This window comes from Lepisosteus platostomus, chromosome 24 (assembly GCF_059453375.1).
Source record: "Lepisosteus platostomus isolate fLepPlt1 chromosome 24, fLepPlt1.hap1, whole genome shotgun sequence".
NCBI lineage: Eukaryota > Metazoa > Chordata > Actinopteri > Semionotiformes > Lepisosteidae > Lepisosteus > Lepisosteus platostomus.
In genome coordinates this window covers 8,104,055-8,129,922 of record NC_142634.1, presented here as the reverse complement: position 1 = coordinate 8,129,922, position 25,868 = coordinate 8,104,055, and the positions used below count along the sequence as shown (strand labels likewise).

The 25,868-nt window shown below is 38.4% G+C and overlaps 3 protein-coding genes across 7 annotated transcripts in view; 2 read left to right on the top strand and 1 right to left on the bottom strand.

Annotated features, from left to right (window-relative positions):
- Window positions 1-7,011, bottom strand: part of nf2a (NF2, moesin-ezrin-radixin like (MERLIN) tumor suppressor a) — a 32,351-nt gene extending 25,340 nt beyond the window's left edge. Inside the window, exon 1 of one of the 3 annotated variants that reach the window (XM_088617699.1) lies at window positions 6,881-7,011. In XM_088617699.1, the coding sequence (XP_088473825.1) occupies window positions 6,881-6,898 (18 nt within the window). In that variant the 5' untranslated portion in view covers window positions 6,899-7,011. Of the gene's footprint in view, window positions 1-1,983; window positions 3,199-6,880 lie in introns of those variants that run through there. The other 2 variants (XM_088617698.1, XM_088617697.1) reach the window with 2 other exon arrangements.
- On the top strand, window positions 4,098-11,530 carry fbxo21 (F-box protein 21). 3 transcript variants are annotated; one of them, XM_088617696.1, is made up of 12 exons: window positions 4,098-4,394; window positions 5,251-5,386; window positions 5,924-6,033; window positions 6,454-6,575; window positions 6,962-7,108; window positions 7,373-7,509; window positions 8,315-8,451; window positions 8,717-8,896; window positions 8,993-9,125; window positions 9,338-9,528; window positions 10,146-10,298; window positions 10,835-11,077. In XM_088617696.1, exons 1-12 carry the CDS (start codon window positions 4,171-4,173, stop codon window positions 10,926-10,928), a joined length of 1,764 nt encoding a protein of 587 aa, XP_088473822.1. In that variant the 5' UTR covers window positions 4,098-4,170; the 3' UTR covers window positions 10,929-11,077. The 3 variants fall into 3 exon arrangements, with proteins under 3 accessions (XP_088473822.1, XP_088473821.1, XP_088473820.1); XM_088617695.1 differs by having other exon boundaries at window positions 4,099-4,394; window positions 5,939-6,033; window positions 10,141-10,298; window positions 10,835-11,530; XM_088617694.1 differs by having other exon boundaries at window positions 4,100-4,394; window positions 10,141-10,298; window positions 10,835-11,530.
- Window positions 11,531-14,061: 2,531 nt separating this feature from the next.
- Window positions 14,062-25,831, top strand: tesca (tescalcin a). The gene is made up of 8 exons (XM_088617691.1): window positions 14,062-14,357; window positions 18,588-18,657; window positions 20,010-20,090; window positions 20,667-20,806; window positions 21,506-21,567; window positions 22,542-22,649; window positions 23,328-23,375; window positions 24,010-25,831. The coding sequence occupies exons 1-8, from the start codon at window positions 14,294-14,296 to the stop codon at window positions 24,085-24,087; spliced, it is 651 nt and encodes a 216-aa protein (XP_088473817.1). The 5' UTR covers window positions 14,062-14,293; the 3' UTR covers window positions 24,088-25,831.
- The last annotated feature ends 37 nt before the right edge of the window (window positions 25,832-25,868 follow it).

The window sequence follows — 25,868 nt, the reverse complement described above, 5'->3', positions numbered from 1 at the left end:
GTGCTCACCCCCTGGTCCATGTGGGTCCTAATGCCCCAGTATAGTGACAGGCGCCGTCCTTCGGATGACACATAAAACCAAGGTCCTGACTCTCTGTGGTCATTAAAAATCCCAGGGCATTTCTCGATAACAGTAGGGGTGTAACCCTGGCGTCCTGGCCAAATTTCCCATTGGCCCCTCCTAATAATCCCCATCTCTGAACTGGCTTCATCACTCTGTTCTCCTCCCCACTGAGAGCTGATGTGTGGGGAGTGGACTGGCACACTCTGGCTGCTGTCACATCATCCAGGTGGAGCTGCACACTGGTGGTGGAGGAGGGGAGTCCCCATTACCTGTAAAGTGCTTTGAGTGGAGTGTCCAGTGGGTGGAGTGGGCCCCAGGGTACGTGGGAAAATGCATATTTTCCTCCAGGATGTCAGGATGTAGACCCGTGTCCAGTTCGAGCTACCAACTGCTGGGCAAAGCAAGCTCTAGGGAGGTCTCCCCTGAATGGTGTGCACTCCCATCCCCGTGGCAGTGCCCAGGGGTACCTCTCTAGTCTGAATCTTCCCGTGTTTCAATGGAGCTCAGCAAACTGGCCCGACGCCCACAGATACTGGACTCTGGCTACTCAACCAGCTGACAGTATATATACACAGACATTATCTTCCTGGAAGTCTTCCACCCTGAATCTAATCCTGCACACTAAACACTGTAGTGGCCTCATTGCTATTCCTTTTAGTCTGCTTGTTAAAACCCCTTAAATTATTCAATAAACACCCAATCCACCAAAAAAGTACATTTTTGTGATTACGTTTCTGGTTTTGAAAATGGGCCTTTATCTTTAGCTCATTCAGTGCAATTCGTCACATGTCTCCTGCCCATCTGTTTTCTGTTAAATTAAAAACATTCCTCAGTCATGAGCAATTCATTTCCTGTTATCCCGAAACAGAGAGGAAAAGTCTTTTTCGGTTTTATTACTAGAGACCCCTTTACGTTGGTCTTGAATTGAAAATAATTTCCAAAAATAGATTTACAAAGAAGAAGTTGGCAATAAAAATAAAAGTTAATGTTACAGCAAATGTTTCCCCTGAGTTCCTGTGATTCAGTTGAAAGGAAGACACCAAAACTGTATCTTTTCAAGTATAGCTTAAGAAAAGGGCATCCACTTAATTGAATGACTGCTGGACTGTGGGAAAAACACAGTGCTCACATTGAAGAGAAAGGCATTGTGTATAACTGCAAATATGACTCTGCCACTGCTATAACACATCATTTCAGAAATCTATGCAGAGGAGCCTTGCTGGAGTTTTAAAATTGTGGCACTCAACAAGTCCTCTGTTACTGCAAGATAGGAGCAATTACTATTGCAATGGGAAACTGTTATTCTAATGGTATTATACATTTATGTGTGGGCTTCAAAGCTGTGAGCATTAGATTATACAGGTTTTAGCTCTAAATGTCCAGATTATAAAAACAAATTCCTCAACAACGATGCTGATTGTTAACCTTGTACTAATGCTGACCCCTGCGTTGGTCAGATCTTTGTACGGGACCTTTCTGCTGGACAATACAAAGTTTAAAAAGCACAAGCACTGCTCTAGTACTGTGGTACGCAGTGTATATAAACGCAGCGTTACATAAAGAGGGTGGAGGGAGAAAAAGCTACATATCTATTCATACGTATCGGTTATAATGGTTTTATTTCTCATCTGATGTAATTCACCACTGCAAAGAGCAGTAAAGGTGGAGAGATTATTATGCATGACCACGTGTATATAACTAAAGTGCATCTGAAGCAAAATAATTAATCCTCCACTATCACACTAATCCTGAGCACGAGTTTCAGACTCATTATTTAGCAACACCTGTTGCATGCTGTTTTTTTTTTTTGCAACGTACAACTACTAAGTCATGTGTTGGAATAAAGATGAGCAATTAACCAGCTATTGGTTGAAAGCATGCATACCAAAAATTACGAAAGGCGCCTCGTATCAGACTCACCTCACAACTAAACTCCATCTCAGCGTCCATAGTGATAATTCTTACGTTAAAGGTTTTTATCTGTTTTCTTCTCAGAGACTTCAAACCCATCCTGGATGCTATAGCACTCGCCATTGTGAATGGACGTTCTATATCTAATTTTAATTTGTTTTCATGTAAAGTTATTTTTTGCACTGCTTCAGTTTAAAATGCACCCCACGTAAAAACGTTTTGCTTGCAGAACGTCATTCGTCTTGAATGAAACATTCCCTCATAAGCCCCAACTAAAGCAAAAAAAAAGATAAAAACTTATTTCCGAAAAAAGTCAAATTTGCAGAGTTCTTTTAAAAAAAAACTACAACGTGGAGGTGTTCCAAATCCAAACTCAGGTCATCGTTTTAGCGCAGGCAGATTGTAGAAGACTACATTTATCAAAGTCCCCAGCCAAAAAAAAAAGTCCCTTGATTGAATTACTTTAAATCATCAGCTTTCTGACGATTAAATATCATCAGTTACTTCACAGGCACAATATTCAGACGTGCTCATTCCGGTGTTACGGTTTTCATTGTAATGATGTCACTCAAAACTGGACGTTGCAACAAAAGGCTCAATATTTAGTGTTTATTTTTGTTTCTCGTACCTATGTTAAGTCCCTTTAAAAGCAGCAACACGAACTCGGGCGCACACGCATGTACCTTTTTGTAGTCCTACTTATGAGTGCATTTTCAATTTACAGCTTCCTTATTGGCATGCCAACCCATGCAAATATCTTTCATAAACTGTCCAATTTCATGTTTCTTCCCCTTTCTTTAACTAGGGTAGGAAACTACAGCTGCTCGAAGACTACGAAGGGACTTCTGTGATACGTCCAGTTGCAGTAAATTATTTTCTCTTGAAGAAATGCTTTCCCACTAGTACATTCCAGAAGTTTCTCATCTCAGATTTTCGAAAACAGTAAAACATTATATTCCACTGGGGGCGGGGACGGACTCAACCCCTATCTTTATTTATTTTGTTTCCTCTTGAGACGTAACTTTTCGAAACGTTCCTGGTGAACGATTACAAAGTTGCAAATGCAAGACAAAGCCACAACACAACCCGTGAGCCTGTTCCAGAGGAGGCCCCTACCATCGACCACTGTAAACGCGATTGGTTTATTTTGTCCAATTTAAATACATAATTCCGGGAAAGCGTATCTATAGGCTAAATCGTGGATGACGTTTTCCCAAACAATCATCAAAATGAGGATTTTCATTGACGCGTATGGTGTTACTTGTTCACTCGTAGCACCGCCCAACAGCCACATCATTCACTATTCATTGGATAATAGTTGAAGATGGATGATGTTGATTGGAGGAAAATTTACTTAGGACCAACCCCTTTATCCGTTAGGGTGCGTCATAAAAGAACATAACTTTCTTTCAATATTCTGGCTTTTAATATCATGCGGATACATGTTAATTCGTATTCCATTCCTACTAATTTGTTTTGAATATTTATGTTATTCAACACCCAAGAAACTCCTGTTTGGAACTTCGTGTCAAATGAGGGGTTTGTGCTCTTGAGCCAGAAACTCTTGTTGTGTAATTAATTCTATATTTATCTTGTGTAATTAATTCATTGGTGGTGGTGGAGGGGAGTCCCCATTACCTGTAAAGCGCTTTGAGTGGAGTGTCCAGAAAAAGCGCTATATAAGTGTAAGCAATTATTATTATTATTATTATTATTATTATATTAATTTACTTTTACTATTTATAACAACATTATGTATTGAATACGCAGAATTATTAACTGGTTTGTCGATTTAAATGATTAATTCTAACTAAAATATGACATGGTTTCAAGTGTTGCTACCTATACGTTTAAATTTAAATCTTTAGATATGATTTATGCTTAAAACAATAAAATAAATTAAAATAAAATTAAACAAATGTATATTAAATCAATAGGTTACTCTAAAAGAAATCTTTTATGAATGGGATCCTAAACATTTTTTATAATCTTCCAATACTATTCTAATACTATGTGTGTAACATATGTATTATTTCTGTGTTTTGTTTTAAATACAAATAATAATGTTTTGATTTACATTATTGTGGATCAGTGATAATTTGGAGATGTTCCCTCGGAGAATGTCAAAGCTCGGCCCAGCTGTACAGCCGCACTGGAGTGGTCTTCGCAGTGAGGTCACTGGAGTAAACAGGGAAGATGGCTACTTCGGCTGCTGGAGATGGGCACTCGGGATTAAACGGAACGGTGTCCGAGGCAAGCGGGAAAAAACTAACCGATCTACCGGCTGAATTGCTGGAATACATTTTGTGTTTCCCCGTCTTGAACAATCGTGATATTGCCAATGTCTCTTGCGCTTGCAAGCGATTGCACGATGTCTGTCATGGAAGAGGAAAGGTTTGGGAGCATCAATATAAACTCAGGTGAAAAAAGAAAAACCCTCCCAGAATACTTTCATTAGACGTTATCCATTGACGCACTTTTAAATTTGTAGCAGTATAACGTTTTTTTTTGTCAGATTGCTGAACTGACGTGAATGGATTCGGCGAACAGTCACTGCGGCTGTCACAACTGTGAGAGCCTGAAATTTGTGCTAATGCATGTAAAAACGAAAATGGAGCAATATTTTACCGCAATTGTGAAATCATACAGCCCCGATCAAAGCCTCCGCTTGCTTACACTTTCGTAAAAAAAAGCATGCACGGTTGAATACATCTTTCGACCTTGAATAATTTAAGTATATTTTAGATGACGTAATTTATTATTTATTTTTATGCTCTCATTCATTCATTGGCTATCCCTCATGTATTTCTGTTTACCCCGAGGGGATTCTGAATGCTGCAAGGCTGAAATATGTCACGCTTCTCTCTGTCTGCAGCTGGTTTCGTTAGAAAACTGCAAATCCCTACTAACTGGCTGACTAATAGTGGACTATTGCACATATCTTCAGAAATCTGCGGAGCCAGGAAGTAGATTAAAAGACAAATCATTTTAAGATTAGGGCACTTCAGAATTACAAGCATCACACACAAGCATCAGATGTATACGGTACTCTGCACATAGTCTCCAAAGAGCGCTAGAACCGGGAAGCATTTCAATAAGTTTGTTTTGAATGTATGACATATACAGGCACGGAATTATATCACAGATATCACGAGACCTATGCTCCCCATTAAAACCCTTTTTATTAAATGTTGAATCTCACAGACTTTTCATTCCAGTTGTCTGGCAAACACACGGAGTGTTGACAGTTTGAGGTAACCTCAAATTTATTCTTAGATGGCCCGGATTGCTGAAGCATTATCCTCAGACAGAATCCCATGACTGGTTGAAAGAGTACAGAAAGCGGTTTGTTGTTGGCCTACAGATCAGAAGAACAGTGGAGTCGTTTTCCAAGAGATTTTTTGCAGAAGTAGTAAGTACCTTTTGTGTTTTTATCGTTGCCTTACACTGATTTTAAACTGAATTTCTTAGATAGCTACATGAGTTTTTGAGGTCTGTTTTTCACCCCATCAGACACAAACTTAACAGGAGGAATTAAAATACATTGTTTCACATGTAATGTGAAACGGCCCCCTAGAAAGAATTCATTCAGAGCTCCTTGGTGGTTAATGAATTAGAATTTAAGTACTGATCATGAATGGCTGTGAGATAGAGGGAGAATGACTTACTTAATGGGGCAGCACAGTAATTCTGGACTCAGTCCTGTACTGGAGCACCTGTCTAGGTGGAGTTTACATGTTCATCTGAGTGTTCTCTGGACTTTCAGTGGTATTCAAAGAAATGCAGGATATGTCTTTTACTGGCTTTCCTTTTCCTTTCTAATAGTGTGTCCTTGTCCTACAGAAGGTGTCTTTTACTGCCTCCTCTTACGCTGCTACATGTGTTTCACATTGCTAAGATGGTAAGCACGTGGCTTGCGCTATAACACTAACCCAGTGATCTGTAACAGCCTTGCATTGGTCAGGTTCTGGGGGACAGCTTCACCGAGATCGAGTCTTTGGGGGCCCCTGAACATTTCTGCGAAGATGAGCTCATCTCAATATTAAACTCGGACAGAAGGTGGGTGGCAAATAATACCGAGACTTTCCTGTAATCCCGTTTTCCACTCTAGACTTTTCCTAGCTAACTTTGGTCACTAGCCTTTTCCCTACTTTTAATTCCTGCCAGGTAATAAAAAATGATATTTGAGTTCTCTGATATTACATTTTCCTAGTGAAACATTTGCTGGTCAGACTTTCAGCTGAATGTAGTGTTTTTCAGAAGACTTACTAAATACACATTGCATAGATCTGTCTTGTAAAATTTTAACGTTTTGGAAGAGAACCGATTCTATCAGAAAGACTAGATATTCAACAGTGCTTCTACATCCATAAATAAACATTTTTGCATGAAATTATGAGTAGCCTAAAGGTGGTGCTCTCTCAGGTTTTCATGGAATTCTGTCATTTTCCATCTCCTTTCCTGTCCTCTGGCTTTCAGGAAGAACTTGACATTGAAGTACTATGCAAAGAAAATCCTGTATTTTCTCCGACAGCAAAACATCCTGAAAAGTTTTAAGAGCTTCCTTGCCAGACCCCCAGAGCAACAGTCCACTATAGAGGGTGAGTACAGGGCCTGAAGCAGACGTGCCTCTGACATAAATGCGGATTCCAGATGTGAATCCTGTTACTTTCAAATGGCTTTGTCAGAATATGTCTTATGCCATTATGTTCTAAAAATGCATTGGCACCCAAGCAAGTAACTTTTAAAATAATTTTTTGTATTCTTTTTAGAACCACAAAACTCTAAAATATTCTGACTTGAATTATATTCTATATTTCTGGTTTTATCTGAGTTCTGAACTTTATTTTGGTGCATCATTTAACCCATATAGGGTGACACAGCAAAATGGGTTATTTTTTCTTACCAGGTCAGTCGTCTGCATAGGTCCAGCCCAGAAGGCAATGTGGCTTTCTTCATTGCTGACTGGCTTGGTGTCTTCTTTCAGGTGCAGTACTGGTAGACCAGTACTGTAACCCTCTTGCAGACGTGTCCCTGCAGTCCATTTCAACTCAGCTGGACGAGATTGTGGACAAGATCAAGAAAACACTTCAGATTAAAAATCCTTCGCACCCCAGCTTGAGAACAACTGAAGGTAAGCATCCCTTCTCTGTAGAGCAATCCATTTCTCGAGGAGTCATTAGTGTGTTTTGTCTGTAGAGCAATCAATTTGTCAAGGATTCCTCTACAATGAAAACATCGATCATTTTAGTGATGTAATATTTTAAATGCAGATAATGTGTAATTACAACTGCACGAGCCTTAGCATGTAATATTTATTCCTTTTGGCATTGCACAGTGAGCTTTGCTGGTGAGCCCTTGTGTGTCAGTCTGAGCCTCTCCCACTGACTGTGTTTAGATGATGGGTCCCTGATTGACGATTTTGAGCAACAGAGACAAGTGGTGTGTGCTCTAAACTCTGTCCTCTACGATCAACTTCAATATAAAGGCAATGAGTGTGACTATTACAACCCTCTCAACTCATACCTTCACCAGGTAAAGTCCAGGATTTATGCATAAAGAATAACCTTTTCAGAAAAGCAAGGTGATCTGTTGATGCTGCAGATGCACACCTAGCAATAAGCAATCCCACACAATAATTTCATGTCTAGTCAAGGTTTCTGTTTTCGCATATACTGTGCTGCAGTATCTAATTGAATCTGAATAACAGATACTGTATTTGATTACAAGTGGCAGAAGGTGTAAAAATTGTATGTCTGATGCAAAGTGTGTAATGGTTAATGTCCTCATTAAAGCAAGTTCAATACAGTCTCTGTTCTGAGATTATTAAGAATACGTGCTTGGAGACGTATGATCCTGCAATGAGTAATGCTGGGATCAAAAGAACTGGATTTGTGTTTTGATATTTAGATAGGACTGTTTGCAAATACCGAATGAGGCAGGCATTATTATAATTTGGGTTATTTCACGCCATTATTTTGTGTTTTGTTCAATTTAATCAGACTCCTGATTATTGTGACACTAAGGTACTTTACAAAAAGTTATCTCCAACCTTTTACCATTAATTTGTTGTGTGTGTCAGAAGATGGGTCCTGTCTTGTTTTAAAAAAAATTAGTGCATCAGCATGTGTGCCAAATGAAAGCTTTATGAGAAGAAAAAACAGAAATTGATTTCTCTAGTTGTGGTTATCAATGTGTGGCTTGTTCAGATCAGTATATAAATAAAAATCTTCATCTACAACTGTTAAACTAGGAAGCTACATCTATTTTGTTATTCCTGAAGATATGTTTTTTGTTGCCATGAGTTTAGGTTTCCATTAACAGATCTGCTTCCTTCCAGGTGCTAATTCGTAGGACTGGCATTCCCATCAGCCTCTCTGTTTTGTACTTAACACTAGCAAGGAAGTTAGGAGTAAAATTAGAACCCGTGAACTTCCCCAATCACTTCCTTCTCCGATGGTGCCAACAACATCAAGGGTAAGTGGAGGAAGAGAATACCTTTGGACAACAAGCATATCCAGGCCATCTTTTAAAAAACATCAGTTCACATTGTTGACCACAGTACTGTTCTTGTGTAACAGTTCACTTAATTTTCACAATAATACATAATCTGACATCATAAAACATGGGTCATTTACTAAAATAAGATGTTGTTTTTTTTTAAAAAGTGGCTTTAAAATTGCCATTTTAAACAGAATACAAGACTATCTGTGCTTACAGATTTTCATTTGTGTCATCCTAGGAAGCCTGATATCTATGATTATGTTTACATTGACACTTTTGGGAAAGGAAAGCAACTGACCGCAAAGGAATGTGAATACCTCATTGGTCACCAGGTGACATCAGACTATTACTGCGCAGTCAGCACCACAGAAGTGCTGCTAAGAATGGTGGGAAATCTTCTGAACATTGGCAAGCGAGGGTGAGATTACCAATAAGCAGTAACAATGAGTTACTTCTTGTCATCACTATCTCTTTTATTGAGCTTACCTCTGTGTTGTGTTCTGTGCTTTCACAGAGAAGGCAATGAGAAATCCTACCAGCTTTTGAGAGACTCCCTTGATCTCTACCTCACCATTAACCCTGATAATGTGCAGTACTTGCTCCTGCAGGCCAGGCTGTACTTCCACTTGGGCATCTGGCCTGAGAAGGTAGGAAAGATCCTCTCGTAATCCGAACGGCATCACAAAGGAAACAGTTCTCAGTTATGGGTTGATAAATCTCATGAAAAAATATGGAGGTGACTGAAGAAGCAAGACAGTCCACTAATCAAAACTGAACTATCTTCCCATCAGATCTTGAAATGGCTTGTTTCATTTGTCAGGCAATCAGGATGTGACCGCTGTCTCGGTCTGTCTCTCAGGTCCTGGATATTCTGCAGCACATCCAGGCCCTAGACCCCTCACAGCATGGCGCAGTGGGGTACCTGGTGCAGCACACGCTGGAGCACATTCAGCATAAGAGGCACCCCGCCGAGCCTGAGATCAAGAAGCGCACTGACCCTGCGCACCATGAAGTGGAGTTCTCCGTGGGGCTCATCATGAAACACAAACGGTGGGCCTGGCCGCCTTTTGTGTACGCCAGGGTGCGATACTGCTCTTTCACCATCTACCACCAGGACACATCAGGGTGCACTGTTGTTAGCACAGCAGGTGGGAAAAGACACCGCAATCCATACCCATCTCTTTATCTCTTTCCACCTATCCCATTCCTAACACCACATTCTAATCTCTTAATGGTGTGAAGAGAAACCTACTGGATTGCAGCCCTGGAAGATCACTAGTATACAATAATAACCCAAATACTCCCGGAAGACTGGCCCAAATGAAGACAAGACTATCTTGGAGGAAGTGGGCTTACCTAATTAATATAGTGTTTTACCTGAATAACAAACCACCTTGTTGATATGGAACAAGTAAAGGTTTATTCCGTGCTGAAAAGAGAAGAAAAGAAACGCAACGTTTCGGCTGTGGAACCTTCTTCGGGTCAAGAAGGGCCCAAAGAAGGCTCCACAGCCGAAACGTTGTGTTTCTTTTCTTCTCTTTTCAGCATGGAATAAACTTTTACTTGTTCCTTTGCAGCCTACGCATGCTGACGCAACTCCCTTCTTGAACACCTTGTTGATATGGTCATTTTTGAGCCTGTGATATGATGTTTTTCTTCTAGATCAGGGTACAGCTGTGTGATTTATGGCTGGGATCCCAAGTGCATGATGAGCATGGAGTGGATTACCACGATGAGGGTCCATCAGCTGGCAAAAGGACCCAACCAACCTTTCTACAATGTCCTGGTCCAGGATGGCACGTGTCGATATGCAGCGCAGGGTAATGGTTCTCCCTCTTATTTGCAATCTGTTGTCCTGGACAGGAGAGTTCCAAGCTGAAAAGGTCCGTGTCCAGTTGTAGTTCATTGGAGTTTAGCTGTGGGTCAGAAAATTCTCCAGACACAGTCACCCTTGTGTGAAGGAGGATAAGCATGCAGAATTAAACTTTTTTTTGTGCCAGTTGCTGTCAGAAAAAAATGTTTAAAGAAGGTAAATATATTCTTATCTTTATGTGCTGTCTTTTTTCTGCTAAAGGAAATCAAAAATACATGGGAGGAAACATCCCCAGAAGGAGAGGAGGGATGATTCGTTAATTGCATAACTCTTGTTTTTTAAAGAAAAGAATCGCTCACCAGTGGAATCCTATCATCAAGCACTGTGTGAATGTCGCATGGGTCAAAGTTGAGACGTAGCCTAAGCGTTGTAATATTATTACTGCAATGAGAAAAAAACAGAATTTGCTACTTATACATTTGATAAAAGAATAAGGACCAGGGCATCTCAGCAGTCAATTTCTCTTTTCTCCTTACACTCTAGAAAATTTGGAATTCCACCCCTCTCCACTGGAAATTGGACATCCGGAAATTGGACGATACTTTGCCGAATTCTCGGACACCCATTACACCGCTAACGAGGAGCTCCAGACACGTTATCCAGAAGACGCAGCCGAGACTCTTCGAACTGTACCAGAGCAGTATAACAAACTGAACACTAACTCAGGGCACGAGGAAGGAACAGATCCACAGCTATGCAGTTCGCTGAAAGTTTAGCGCTGTCACTGCGGTTTAACACTTTGTGCCGAGACTTACATTAGTCAGGCTTCAAGCCACTTGCCAAGAATACATTACCTTCCAACCTTAAAACCATCCCTCCTTTTTCCCCAATCCCTTACAAGGAAAGAAATTAAGAATGTTGCTTCTGCAAGACAGCGATGTTACACTTGAATATGCTCATTTTGACCTTCCTGGGTTAACTTTTCTGTAAATTTACAAGTAAAGATCTGTAGTTAAAAATGAGCAAGGGCTTTTGTGTTTTGTCCATATGCTGCCAAAAGAAATATGAAAGGTGATTTACTTTCCAATTAATAGTACTGAATTGTAAGCCATTTATTGTATGGGCACAAATGTGAAATTGATATATTCTTTTGTAACGCAAGATGATTTTGTCAGCTAAAAAATTCTGAAACAGATTTCAGTTAATGTCAGCAAATATTAAACTGGTGTTCATTTTAAAGGTGTTAAGTCCATTTTGAGGTGAGAATAACTTTTATCACATTTCTATTGTGTTGATTCTTTCTAAATGTTTGACCGAGTATTTTGCACAGCATTTAAGAATGCCTAATCCTTTTTTTAATTCTGATTAATGTAATACAAAATGATTTTATCTGGTTTAGGTTTCCACTACATGTATGTTGCACTGATCATAATTTTAAAATGTCATTTAGTGCAGTTTATAAAATATAACACCAGGTGGCAGCAAAGAGGGTAACAAATCGAGAATTACGAACAAGTTTAATATCTAATACTACCATTATATGCTTTTACAACTTATCAACAGTCCAGAAATAAGGACAGAAAGGAGTTTGAAAACTTTGGACATTATATCAGGTTGCTCTAGTGCCATAATATGCAGAAATAAATGACCACTTAAAAGTTGTTTTTATATATATATAATTAGTCGTAAATATTGATGGAAGTGTGGTAGAGGGAACAGCACAGGGCAGTATGGCAATTGCTTTTTCAGTTACATTGATCTGTTCAAAGGAAGAACAGTTTTGTCTTTTCTTGCATCAGACACAGTCATAAGCCCATGCTGCAACTACAGTATCTGCATCCAAATTGCTCTTCTGTTGACTTAGACTGAAGCCTGCAGTGTTACAGTGTCTTTGCTGTATATAATGTCATTGCTGTATATAAAACGGGAGGTATGTGGCCAAGTTTTCGGAAAAATCAATAGATAGGAGATAGGCTTTTGAATAACAAAATGTAGGCACATTAGAAGCAATGCCACCTAGAGAATTCACTACATTTTCAGAGCTTTTACTTACACCACCCCGCTTTCATTGGAACATTTTACTAGTAATTTACACAGTATTTTTTATGGTACCATAGTAGAAATGATTTTTCTGTACATGTTCAAGTCACAACAAATCTATGGCCTAGCTGTCTGCAAAGTTATGTGAGCTGAAGATCAAAATAAAGCCATCCAGCCTTTCATAGACATGAAAGCAGATTTCAGTTTCTCTTTGCCAGTGACAGCGGTTCATTCAAATGACATTAATAGATTTACACAGATTTCTGTATAACTGCATATCTAAAAAATTGTTGATAATGGTTTTTGTTTAAAATTAGCTTCTGTTTTTTTCTCTGTTAAATCCCCCAAAAAACTAATGCATTTAAAAAGTAATGGGTGTACGTACTGTACAACAGATATGCATTTAATATTTACAAGATTATACACACCAAAAGTGTTGTTTAACATAGGCAAGTACTGATACCCAAAGTGAAGAATGCACTGAGCCTATGGCAACACGTTCATGTTATAAACATAATGGCATGCCATGAAGGGCAAAGTGGCTGCCAATGAAATATTAACACTAAAAATGTGTTGTATTAATAGTTACTTGCATAGATCTGTGTTGTCATCAACAGTGGTCTTGTTTGGCCCACTATATTTTCAGCAACCTTAACATGTTCATGAACCTGTATTACATAAGTATTAAAACTGTTGTTAACATTTCCAGATAGGGGCTACAAATTCAAGTAAAAATCTACAAATCAAGAGTGTCAAGCTAAGTACCTGGAGGGTCTAGTGTTTACCTTCAACCTACACACTTGATTATACAATTAATCTAATCTAAAGGGTACAGTTACCTATAAAATACCCTGGACCTTGCTTAGAAGTATTACAATTGCAGTTAAATAATTAAACTGATTATGTAACAGAGGTGGAACAAAAACTGTTTGGCACTATGCCCTCTGGGAACTGCCTGGAGACTCCTGCCACAACACATGAGGTGAATATCAATACCATGTCAACATCCTGGTAGTAAGTGACCCTTACTAATGATCATTTGCAGAGTTTTTAAGTGACATAAGTCAGATACTTATTTCTAACTAGACTATCAATGGAAACTGTATATTAACAAAAGTTATGCACCTTTAAAGAAATCAGATGGCACATTTACAGTTTACGCCACACAACATACTGCTACAAAAAAGCCCATTTAAAATTTTACATTTACACACCTGTTGCTGTCAACAACTGTGTCTCAGCCCTAAGTATTCCCTTTTCCAGGCCCGTTTTGCTATTCTATAACCCAACAGGTGAAAACTAAAAACGGAACTCCAAAAAAATACAGAATCCAGTTTAAGTTTTAATGTTTAGAAGTGTTGCTAGTTATATATTTAACAGGGAGCCAAAATCTAGACAACAACAAATCACATAGCTCTGATAGATTTAGGGTGCCATATTATTCAGAGCCTCGCCGTAGCATATAAATGTTTTCAAATGTATGTTAGGTGAACTATGTTGCTTAAGTCGTTGTTTTGGAAAATAACTCTTACGTTTGCTGTTTTTTCTTCTTTTACTAGGATAGCTAATTTTTCTTTCCTTCTTTTTTTATTATTCCTTCCCATAATGAAGTGCCTTTAATTTATCGCCTTCCCCCGTGAAAAGTATTGGATAACAGTATAGGATACTTCTGCTCTGCACAGGCCTGTGTGCCTCAGTGCGTGTCGGCTCTGCTCAACATTAGGACCTCGGGGAAATTCGACAGCATCATTCGCCGACGGAGAATAACACCAGCCTCATGCCTCAAGCCTTCCTTGTAGAAAACGCACCCAGTGAGTGAGGCTGCAGTGCCACACACACATAGAACTAGAGCGCTCACAGTCACCAGCTTTGATCGCTACCATCGCTACCATTCTGTGGCAACTTTAATTTTTTAAATGTCAGAAGTATCGCTATATTGTTAGGAAAAGGTAAACAGTAGTGATGGGAGCTTTTCACTCTGGACCCCACGAGCAACAATTCCGACAACTCGCTGATAAAACAGGCTGTGAGTATGTTGAATACTTGATCATTTTTGAATATTAATTGGAGGATTGTAAATACTGTACATGAACGTAAATTATTTATTCGACACTGTAACCGGACTTCGCAGCAGTGCGTATTTGAATAAAAATCAAGTATCACTGAGAATCTTTCAGTTATTGGGAGGTAATGTGTTGCATTTAAGATTAGGATCCAATAAAAGGAAAGTGTATTGAGAAAAATCAATCATTTATCGGGCGAGACTACTTTGAAAACTCAACTTGTGGTATTATCGTTGAGATTTCCTGTATAAAGTCAGATTTGGACTTACAGTAAAACGTAAAAACGTTTAGCTGACATCAGAGAACAACAAACGCAGATGAATTATTAATCGCACGCCCGTGACTTCTTGCGGTCTTTGATGCGCAGTTTTTCTGGTCTGACTGAAAACGACAGAAGGCGAGATCTGAAGGATCTGAATTGTAATATTCCCTTTGTTGTAAGAGTCTAGAAACAAAGAGGAAGTTTGAGTTTACAACAACTGATGACTGTTTTAAAGGGAAGTGCAACCATTGCGTTTAACAAAAAAAAAACATACACATTCTAGTAATCAAATACCTGGATAATGTATAGTTAGCTATATAGTTATCCGTTTATCTCACCCTGTAACATATTAGTAATGCTAAACAAACTCCAGTCTTTCGTGATCTTGACAAACGACACAGCTGACTTCAGACCTTCAGTGTTGAGCAATTGTGAGAGGACATGTAAGCCAGGCTCTTGCAATAAATTTCCGCAGCCTGAAGAAAAGCCTCTGTGTTTAAAAATAATGCTGTCACTCTGAAGGTCTGACATAAACCTTCTGCCCTAGCTCAAGCGCAAACCACATATATCTCTTCCCTGTAAGAAGAGTACCGCTGAAGGATTAAAAAACTCTCAAATACAGACAGTCGAGTGTTTGTTCAGATTAGTTGTCTGACAGTGTTTTGGATACACCTGCTAATTACTGTATGCCTGCTTTGTTCATAAGTGGTTGGCCAATTTTCATTGTTTGCTTTGCTAGCACTGCAAACAAGCACATCAATTATCCAGGGAGCTTTGGTATAGATGTGCGTGAGTGATTAAAATACAATAACATCAGGGTGAATTTCACTCACCTTCTTTGTAGTAGAAAATACTGCAAAAGTAGAATTTTTACTTTACATTCCATGTTTACTTTCATTGGCTTGACCCTCAGACTTTACTTGATTCAGCATGCAGCCAATTCAAAACAAGACAAGACAAAAAAGAGGATAGGAACAGAAAAGTTTGAAACTAAACTTGCTTGTTCATTCATTCAGAGCACATGCATTCAACCTCTGCTCTTGCCAAAGAAACCCAATTTCCTAATGGCTTGGCTGACTCTGTATACCTTGAAGTCCCAGTGAGAATATTTCAGATGTCTGTCCTGATCTCTTCCCTCAGTTAGGTGCCAAAACCCTAATGAGATAACGTATATGTCAAGGAGCAGGTTTTGATTTTCTGTTACTCAATGCAAAACCACCATCCCCCACAAACGCATACCACCTCCCCGATAAGTCAGTGGCTGCTTTGTCAAAGCACCTAAACCCATAAAACAGATCTTGCAGGTGAAAAGACAAAATGAACTCCCAGTCGTTGTTGCACTATTTTCTCTTCTGGATGGTCAAAAACTATTTGTTGTCAATGATCACTTTTTTTACACAAAGCACAGGAAGGACATTATCTGTTGTTCTTTTGCACATTGCCTGTTGTCTCTATCTTTTTTTCTTATACAATTGTTTTGTTGTTTTTTGTACTACTTACCGTCTAGAGCTACTGGAGCTAAATAGCATTTCATTATACCATATACCTGTGTATGAGTATGATGACAATAAACCTGAACTTGACTTAACTTGAAGGATGAGTAGAGAGAAATATACTGTAACAGAGTAAAAACACTAAAAGTCCAGAATAACCTAGAAGGAATATAAAATAACATTAAATATTTCTGAGAAAGTAGTGTTTTTTTAAACACCCCCCGGAAACACTCGTTTGGAACTGAGGTTCATAGTAATCCTGTACACCAACTAAGTGCCTATCAATCACTGAGGTGCTTTAAAACAAAAGAGAAGACAATGCAGTGTGACAGGGAATAAAATCAAGAGACCAATCACTGAAGAAAAGAGAGATAACCCCCACGTCTTCTCACCTGTTCTCAGAGTCCTCGTTTTGCTTCTTGTATGTCACTTCTGCTTTTACTTTCTCTTCCATTTGACTGTAAAATCCTAGAGGCCTCCTGACTCTTGGAAATTCATTTGAATACATTGTTGCTTCCGAATACAGAGAATGAAGGAACAAACACTTTCATTTTTTTATACCATCAGAATTATTCAAATCCACAGGGCAACAACCCAGATATTTACCAAGGTAAAGGTGTGATATTCTTTTGTTTGTTTTTTTTTGTTCAGGGCTTTGCTCCAAAGAGATTCACCAACTATTGAAATTTAAAACTAAGTGCAAACATAATTCAAAGACAAGTGGTAGAAAGATCTCAGGATTACAACCAAATGGGAACAAAGCAAATCTTACATAATACTTAGACTATTGCAACGAGTTGCTAAAATACTTTTATATTTGTTTGCAGACTTAAGTTAAAATGAAGTACTGAAAACAATTACCATTCAATGTTTCAAGTTGCCTTTGTTAAAAAGGAAGTATGCTTTGAAGACCAGGCCATTGTTTTTCACTTACAGTAGGTGGTATGAAATACTTTTACATTGCAGCAAAACCACAGTGAAAACATTCATCTAAGTATTTTGAGTCTTGCATACTAACTTGATGCATCTTCTTTCCACTTACGATATACTGTATATGACTGCTGAATCTCTTTGTAAAAACTGTAATCTTTAGAATTTATATTAAACCAAACTAAATGCACCTACAGTATGCAAATATTTTATTAGATGCAGGTATTTACATAATATGCATGGCACTGTGTAATAATATTTTATTACTGTTATTACTGAGAAAAATAAGTATTTTTTCAAGGCTTTAATAACTAAATTATGAAGGTCTTTAGCTTTTTCAGCTGCCTTCTGTAAAGCAGTATCACTCAGGAAATTTCCATTCTTAACCCAGTTTGTCAAAATTGTGTTTTGCTGCTCTGTAAAACAACAAATGCCAACGGCATTACATGAATACAGTATACTAAGTGAACATATTCATGCTCCACCCATGCATTCAGGTTGTTTTGTCACCACGTCATTCTTTCACAAACCTTGTGTTAAAATGTTTTCAAACCGCGTTTAACTTTAATAACTGCCAAAACAGGAACTAGTATGTTATGCACAGCTGTCTGGGCTTGATCATTTTTAATGTGTAGATACTGTATATAATAAGCCCCATGTATGATTTAGGGTAATATGGAACAATTAGGATGTGTTTTAAGGTTCTTAACTTAGAAACAGATGTTTAAAAGTCACCTTTCCTTCATTGCTGATTCTCTCTTAACAGATTATGAAATGCAATTTGCTAATGCTGAAATTTTCATCTCGTCAGGTCATTCCCACCCAAATTAGTTTTCTCGGTTGCAGAACTAATCGTAAACAAGGCAAATTTTTTATGTACAGACAGTTAAAAAGAAATGTTTTCACAGAAGCGCGCGCAACACTTCACGCACACTAACCTAGGACATAACATACAAAAAGACCAGTCTTAATACAGTTAATTAAACACACCTACTTTGCGCATCAAATCCCAGAAACATATGACAACAAGAAAGTTGACTGCAAACTGTGGAATGCATTGGAGATGGCTTATAAATGTTGAACTTCAAGAATGTTAGATTTGTCAAAAAGAACTTGGTTATAATGCAACTGATAAAATTAATTAAGATTTTCAGTAATAAAATGACATGATCCTTGAATTAGTTTTTGGGTACAGTTTTCTAAATGTGTTAAGAAATTAAAATGCTATACCTGGTTGCCATCTACTGTCTGAACAAACTACATTTCAAATACTACTTGCACCCTGTGAGAGTGCCACTTTGGATAAGCTTCTCATAAATTTATTCTGCTTTCATGTCCTGGGGCTTTGAACCTAAAAATGGTCAAGTCTATATTGAAATGTGGGCCTTTTTCAGTGAAATTATCCTGTTTTAACATACTCTTCTAAAGTCCTTGGGATCTTCAGTGGGATCAAGATTTAACATTCTTGGACATGTTTGGACGTGAACTTCTCTTTCCTTTTGTTCCAGTTTCACTGGAGCAAATTGAGACTCTGCACAAGCGTTTTAAACAACTGAGCCAAGATGAAGACACTCTCCAGTAAGTCCTGGTGCGAACTGTTCAACATCTTTCGGTCTGCTTTGCAAGGTTAGCAGACAAGGGGGTGTCGCACAAAGAGCATGGTGTTTTAACAAGCAGCTGAGTAGCTCTTTTTGAAAGCCAACAACAAACTCCCCAATTCAATGAAAGCTACGCAAAACTTGCAACAGCGTAGGTATGCCACTACTCTAGTCCACCCAGCTATTGGTTGTCTTCAGTTTTGCCTCTAAAGATCTCTGACATGCCTCCAACTGAACCACCTACTGAGTGAAGCTCATGATGGGGAGTCAGACCCGAGAAAATGATTTATGCCTCCACATTTGTCTGGATTACCAGCTGCCACTGGATCCTGGCCAAATCTAGGGTCCCACCAGTGGATTTCTTGCTTGTGCACCACTTGTTTTCCAGCCTGTGATTCATCTTGTCTACAAGCCATATCATAAAAACAAACACTTCTAAAGGCTTCTTTGTTGTGGCTTACCTTATGTTATTAATGAGGATAATGTTACTGTGATGTGTTTGCTTTGTAAATTAAGTTTTTAGATATGCATAAAAATCATTATCTCATACACAACGGGATCAGAGGCTGTATTATTTTTCTGCGTAATCATTAGATCTTGAAAGCTGCAGGAGGGACTAATCTATTGTACACACTTGTACTGAGGTTTAAAAATAGAAAGAAATGACATATGCAAGATCTTTAATGCAATCAAACATTAATCCTGCTGCATATCGGACATGTTTGCACATTCAAGTGTAAGTGCTGCATTGTTTAAACAGCACATGCATAGAGTAATGTTTAATTTTAGTAGCCATGAGTTTTCTAGGAAGAGTCTGGCACAACATAACAGATTTGATAAGGTCAAAAAAACTAACACCCTTGTTTTAATTCTTCAGTACTTGAAAATAAATATTAAAGCCAGCTGCTAGTTTTAGCAGATAAAAGCTGGGAGCAGGTTTAAAATGAAGGTTATTAGAAGTACATGGCTCAGCCCTGCATGACTATCCTCTAGAGTACAAACTAGCATTTGTTTTTCTCAAGGTAAAAACAAGCTGGTTACAGTATGTAAAAGACAAAAAAAAGATTATGATCCACTATAAATCATGTGATATCTTAAGTTGACTGTAAAAATACTTTTGGTTTATAGCTCACAAAGCACAAAACACTGGAGACACCAAAAAAAAGTTATTGCATGAAACATATGTTGCTATTAGTGAAATATCTGATTTTTAATTGGTTTACTGTTTTTTATTGAGAGAACTAATAGATTATTTAGTTACTTAGTTACTTAAATCTTACTACCTAATTTCTGAACTCCAGATAGAATGACTATGTTATCTTTCACTTGCAGGAGGGAGAACTTTGACAATGTACCTAATCTGGATTGCAATCCAATTAAAACTCAAATCATTGAAGCCTTTTTTGACAAAAGGTAAGTGGCGGACTAATACTTGAAAGGAACTAACATATTAAAATTAAAGCTCTTTCGTGTAGGGGTAGAGACAAGCTTGGGTGCAGCTCAGATTCTGCATTGGTATTATCACAGCACTGGAAGTTTTTTTTTTCCTGCACGGCAGCCAAACCAAAAGAGAATGAACCCCAACGAAAGCATTTAGGATTGCAGTTTTTCATAAAATATCACAACTTTATATGTACAAATGAAATAACGTAAAATTAGCTAACCAGCTGCAATCTGAAATGTAAAAACAAAGATCTTGCTAACAAACTGTTCCATTACTAATAATTTCTACTTAGTTACACAGAAATGACCAAACATTTCAGATAATGCCAGAATCAGGAAGGAAACTTTTGAGATCTGCATGGAAAATCTGCGCACTGCGTTGTCTGTCCTCCATGATATCTTAACACGTCCATTTTATGTGCCTTGAAATATATTCTAGCTATGTGGTAAAGGCCACAAAACTATTGCATATCTGCAGAAATGAAGAAGAGAGGTTGTTACCTCTCTTGGCAACCGAAGGACTAACCTTCAGTTGCACCTGTGCAGGAACTTCGAGAAGGGTGGCGCAGGGACAGTTCAGGAGATCACATTTGAGCAGTTTCTTACTGTAATGGGACACTTCCGACCCCCGGAGCTGCGCATGAACGATGAACAGCGGGACAAAGTGAGGAAAGAAAAACTTCGCTGTAAGTATAGTGGCGCAGTGCATTTCAGGCTGACTAGAAAAGTTACCTAACCGCCTTTACTTGTACAGGTTACTCCACATTCAGGAAATAATTCTACAGGAGCAGTGACTCCATTGTAGTCCTCTTACTGTGCAGCTGGGCAGTAGCAGAAACTGTGACAGAATTTGAATTATGTGGGTGTGGTGATGCAGATTCTAAACTTTTTAAACTTAAGTATTTTCCATCTTCAAAAGCAAGACGCAATTGTATTTTTTATATTTTGCGATGATGGGTATTAAAGGGTTAAACGTCTTGGCATTCTGAAGGGTGTTTTGGCACTCGTATGTACGAAGGATGGCTTCAAGTAGTTCTGTAATCTCATCCTTTATCAGTCCTCGGGGCAAGAAACAGCAGCCAAACAATACGTGTATCTTTCTATTCAGACTCTTTGAGGAAACATAACTAGTATGAGTTAATATGAGCTTTGCATTTATGGGGAAGAAGTGTGGAGAGCTTCGTTATAATGGGAAAAAAACAGATGACAAATTCAAATAGGAAACAAGTTATTCACTTCCTCTCCATTCTTTTATAGACTCCAGTGCATAGATGTACAGTATTTGAGAGACAACCTGAAAGATCCTATATTTTTGCAAAAAAAGGTATAGGAGCACTAAATATAAGGCTGTGGTTAAAGTTAAATCTCCCTCTTTTTCTCTGCAGTCCTCTTCAACATGTATGACACCGATAACGATGGCACAATCACCTTGGAGGAGTACAAACATGTACGGCATCACTCTCGATATTTCCTGTACACCCCCTCCACAGGCAGGAGGAATTATCTTCATGCCCTGTGATGTTACTGTTGTAGCATTTATTGAAAATTACTTCATCAATGCTGAGGAGTTGTCAGAAGATATTGCTGTCTTCCATTACCCCAAAGTATACAGCATGTTCTTTATCTGGCAAGTAACTGTACCTGGGAACTTAAAATCTGGAGTCCCAGCTTTCTTTTAATAGACAACCAACCACGTTTCGCTAGGAATAACAACACACACGAATGAAGTGTACTGAAAGGTCTGAATGTTTTAGTCACAATAAATTTGGCTTAACCCACTTGGCTGAGGACCAGCCTCCTGGCCACAGGACGAGGAGACTAGGACCCCAAGCAGAGTGAGGAGTGTCCAAGGGGCAGCTGCAGACGTGGAGAGGGGTGGAGGGAGGGATATAAAAGACATAATCGAGGGAGTGAAGGGGATCACTTACAGTACTCATGATGTTTAGGTGAGAAAATTGCATCAGGATTGATTACAAATTACTGCCAGCTGAGAGACTGAACTTGGCTGTTGTCTTCCTTCCTGAACATTGGCTAGAAACTTCATTATGCTACTTTATTTCAATTAATGCTTAGCAGAGAAGGTAATGCATGAAAAACAAAACAATGTAATAAGCGCGATCGTACAGTATGGCATAGCCAGATCCTCTAAGGATTAGAGGCTGCAGAAAAACGACACGTAGCCGAGGCCGAAAGCAAGCGTGAGACACGAAAAGCCAGAGCTGTCAGCACCTCAGTATATTTCAGTATATTGCATTCACATACTAACCTTAATCTTTTAAGAGATCTAAACCCAGAATGTTAGTTCTGATAGAACTGGTTAAAAATGTCTGTTATATTCACAATGGTTTATGTGTCGAGGATGGAAAAAGGAGTATGTTTTTTTTTTCTCTTGGCTAACTCTTTTCTTGCCATACTCTGCAGGTTGTGGAAGAGCTCTTGTCTCGAAGCGGCACTTTAGAGAAAAAAACAGCCTCGGCCATAGCAGATGCTGCAATGCTGGAAGTTGCGAGCATCACCATGGGACACATGGTTGAGTATTCCCATTTTAATTTCTAATCCCCGTTACACAACACCAAGGTCACATCAGCTGTACCTGCAGTTAGTTGAACACATATTACTAAATTTGCCATAGTCTGACTTCACTCTTATATTCAAAGGCAGTTTGGTGTTCAACAAAAATGAAGGTATACAGTTAAAATCATATCTTTGACCTACCACCAGCATATTACCCTGCCATCAATCAACCCTGCACATTTCTTAATAGAGTATCTGGTGGAGAGTTTCTCTGCAAACCATATTTTTATTTTCTATTAGTGGTGGGTTTAAGGTTTGCCTTAAACCAGGCAATTACCAGTCTTCTGTACCAGAGGCAATTATTATAAATTACACTATCAGCTTGCAATCTCCTGGCTTATTTCTTTGCTAAATATACTATACAGTGATATGGGTGAAAAATTACTTTTAATATTGTTTATTAAAGCTTGAGCTTCTGTCCGCTTGAGAGGCCACTCAGTTTAAAGTAGCTGCTTGCTGAAGTAAATGTGTATCAATGACAATCTAAATGATAAAACACCAGGACAGAACCCACAATGGAGAATCACACAGGAAGGCTACAAGAAGCCATAAAACAGAAAACCAAAAACAAGAACATACTCTTTTGAACTACTCCTGTATTGTGTTTCACATTTCTTTCTATTGTTGTTCCAGGAACCTGATGAATTCTATGAGGGCATCACCTTTGATCACTTTATTAAGGTTTGTGTCTGTACTAAGTTTGAAAAAATAAGAAAGCTACTCATAGCAGGGGTCTGTAATGCTTAGTTAAAGGATCTCATCATTTTCAAACTGAGCAACTATTTAACCGAATCAGTTACTTGACTTATGTAACGTGACTTTTTAACCACAGGTAGATGATGCTCTTTAAAACTGAAGGAAAGAGACTACCTTCCTAAAAGGCTGAAGCTTCTGATTGCTAAACTGATGCCCTAGGCTCAGCCACAGAAAATCATTATACTGATAATTTTATACAATGTACATTTTTCCTTCCATGTCATTCTGACTATAACTGATCAAGCATAACCATCAGCACTCAAGGAAAAATAATAGGATTATTTTTAAAACACTGAAAAGTAAAACAATCCTAGCCCAACCTTTGGTCTTTTGTGTACCGATTATAATCCACTCAGCAGTAATTTCCTTCTTAAACCTGTTCCTCTGGAAGAACAACATACGGCAAAGACACTAACCATTGCTAGATCAAATCAGCTAACTGAAGAATTTTGCATGTGAGAACATGCTCTCTTTAAGTAGAAACACTAACTGCCCCTAGCCAATTATGTATGTTTACTCACAAGTACATTATTGATCGAATCTGGTCTTTCCTCTGCAGATCTTGAATGGCCTGGAAATAGAAACAAGGATGAACATTCATTTTTTATATGTGGATACCACAACCCTCTGCAAGTGATGACTGTCGGTGAAAAAAAGAAAGGCAGTTACACAGCTCTTGGTGCAATCAGCAGATAATAGGACATCCTTTCCCTGGCTTGTGCTTTTTATTCACATGAATGGAAGTTGGTATTGTAAAAAACATTTTTTGCAACTCAGAAAAAAAACTAATCTTATAAATTTATATTCCAAATGGTACTAAAAAAATCCTATTAAAGTCTTTGCTGTGAGTAGAAGGCTTTGCTGGAATAAATTCTAAATCTCAGGGAATCCTAAGCTACTTGAAAGCCCAATTGAAGGTTAGCAGTCCACATAATGGCCTGGCCCTGCCTTCCTGAACCTTTTCAGATTCTGTGCTACTCCCGTTCTAACTCTAATTTGGATTTGGCTTCAAAGTAAGTACTGTTTGGTTTGGAGCAGGTCCCGTACTTGCTTTAAGGCTGACATTGAGTTTCACTCTTGACAAAACATGAAGTTTTAAGAACAGTTTGATACATATGAAATACAAGCTGTGCAGGAAACAGTTCAGAACTGTCTACGTAGTGCTCTTTTCCCACAATCTCTTATTTACATTCTAGGTGACACCGCTCTAATGCAACTACACCACTTGTACCACAGTCTTCCAAGCACAATTTGCTTCCTGGTTACTATCAAAGCAGCCAGTGGAAGTACCTGCTGGACTACTGCAAATTATTGTTTACTGAGCCCTATCCTAATAAGCATCCTCTTAGTAGACTAAGGTATACAGATTATTCCTTAACTCACAGTACACATACACATTATTTCCGAGGTAGCTTTTAGCAGAACAGAACATCAAAATCTTGGTCAGCAAGAATGTCTTAATGCATCTAAAGACTGGCTCACTCTTGTTCTGCTGTTTCATAAATTATATTTTGTCACCTCAATGGTAGTAACCAGGTAAGTTAGATGTTAGTAAGGGTCAAGCACCACATCTTGGATTTTGGCAAGCAAGACAAGTCTTATTAATGTATAGTAATTGAATATCAAAAAGTCAGGAAACCTGACAGGAATACCAATAGACAGAAAATGTCTATGCCTTCTACAGGAGTTATGTACTTACCATCATAGCAACCTGTACAGAACACTAATTGATATGATAATTTAAAAAACATCTGACTTTATAGAGCTGAATAGGTGCTTCTTCGTTGGCACAAAATTGTATTCTGTAGAGATTTGTATTTTGTTGGATGAAAACAATGTTAAGGCCAACATGAAGAAGCACACAGCACAGATACAGTTCTTTAGCCTCACTCTCATATCAGTAAGTAAAGGGCACTTTGTTTTAGAGTCAGTTATTATAGCACCGTAAGGACAACAAGGTTATACCTTCGCAGTATCATCTGTTGTAGACCAGGCGATCAGCTTGTCTGAGGCTGCTGAGACCTCTAGTGTCATTAGACTATTGTCAACACACTGAGGTTGATTTTTGGAAAACAAAGTTGTATCTGTGGAAGAATAAACTTTAGGCATTACTCTAGGCATCAGGGGAAGTTTGTTTTTGCCCCAATCAGCTCAACTGCACTTTTATATTTTGTATTTTATATTTCCAAAAATCATGTATTTTGATTTGAATGACTTAACAGAATATTTTCTAAGTACTGGTTAATGAATTCTGTGCGTCACTATAGCTCTTACAAAAAGACTTTTGACTTGAGAAACACCTCACTAAATCACGTAATTGGAAAACTAAATTCAAACTCCACTCTTGTAATATTAAACTTCATGTTGTCTACCTACCTGAATTGTTGTGATTAGTGACTCATTTCTGACACACACACT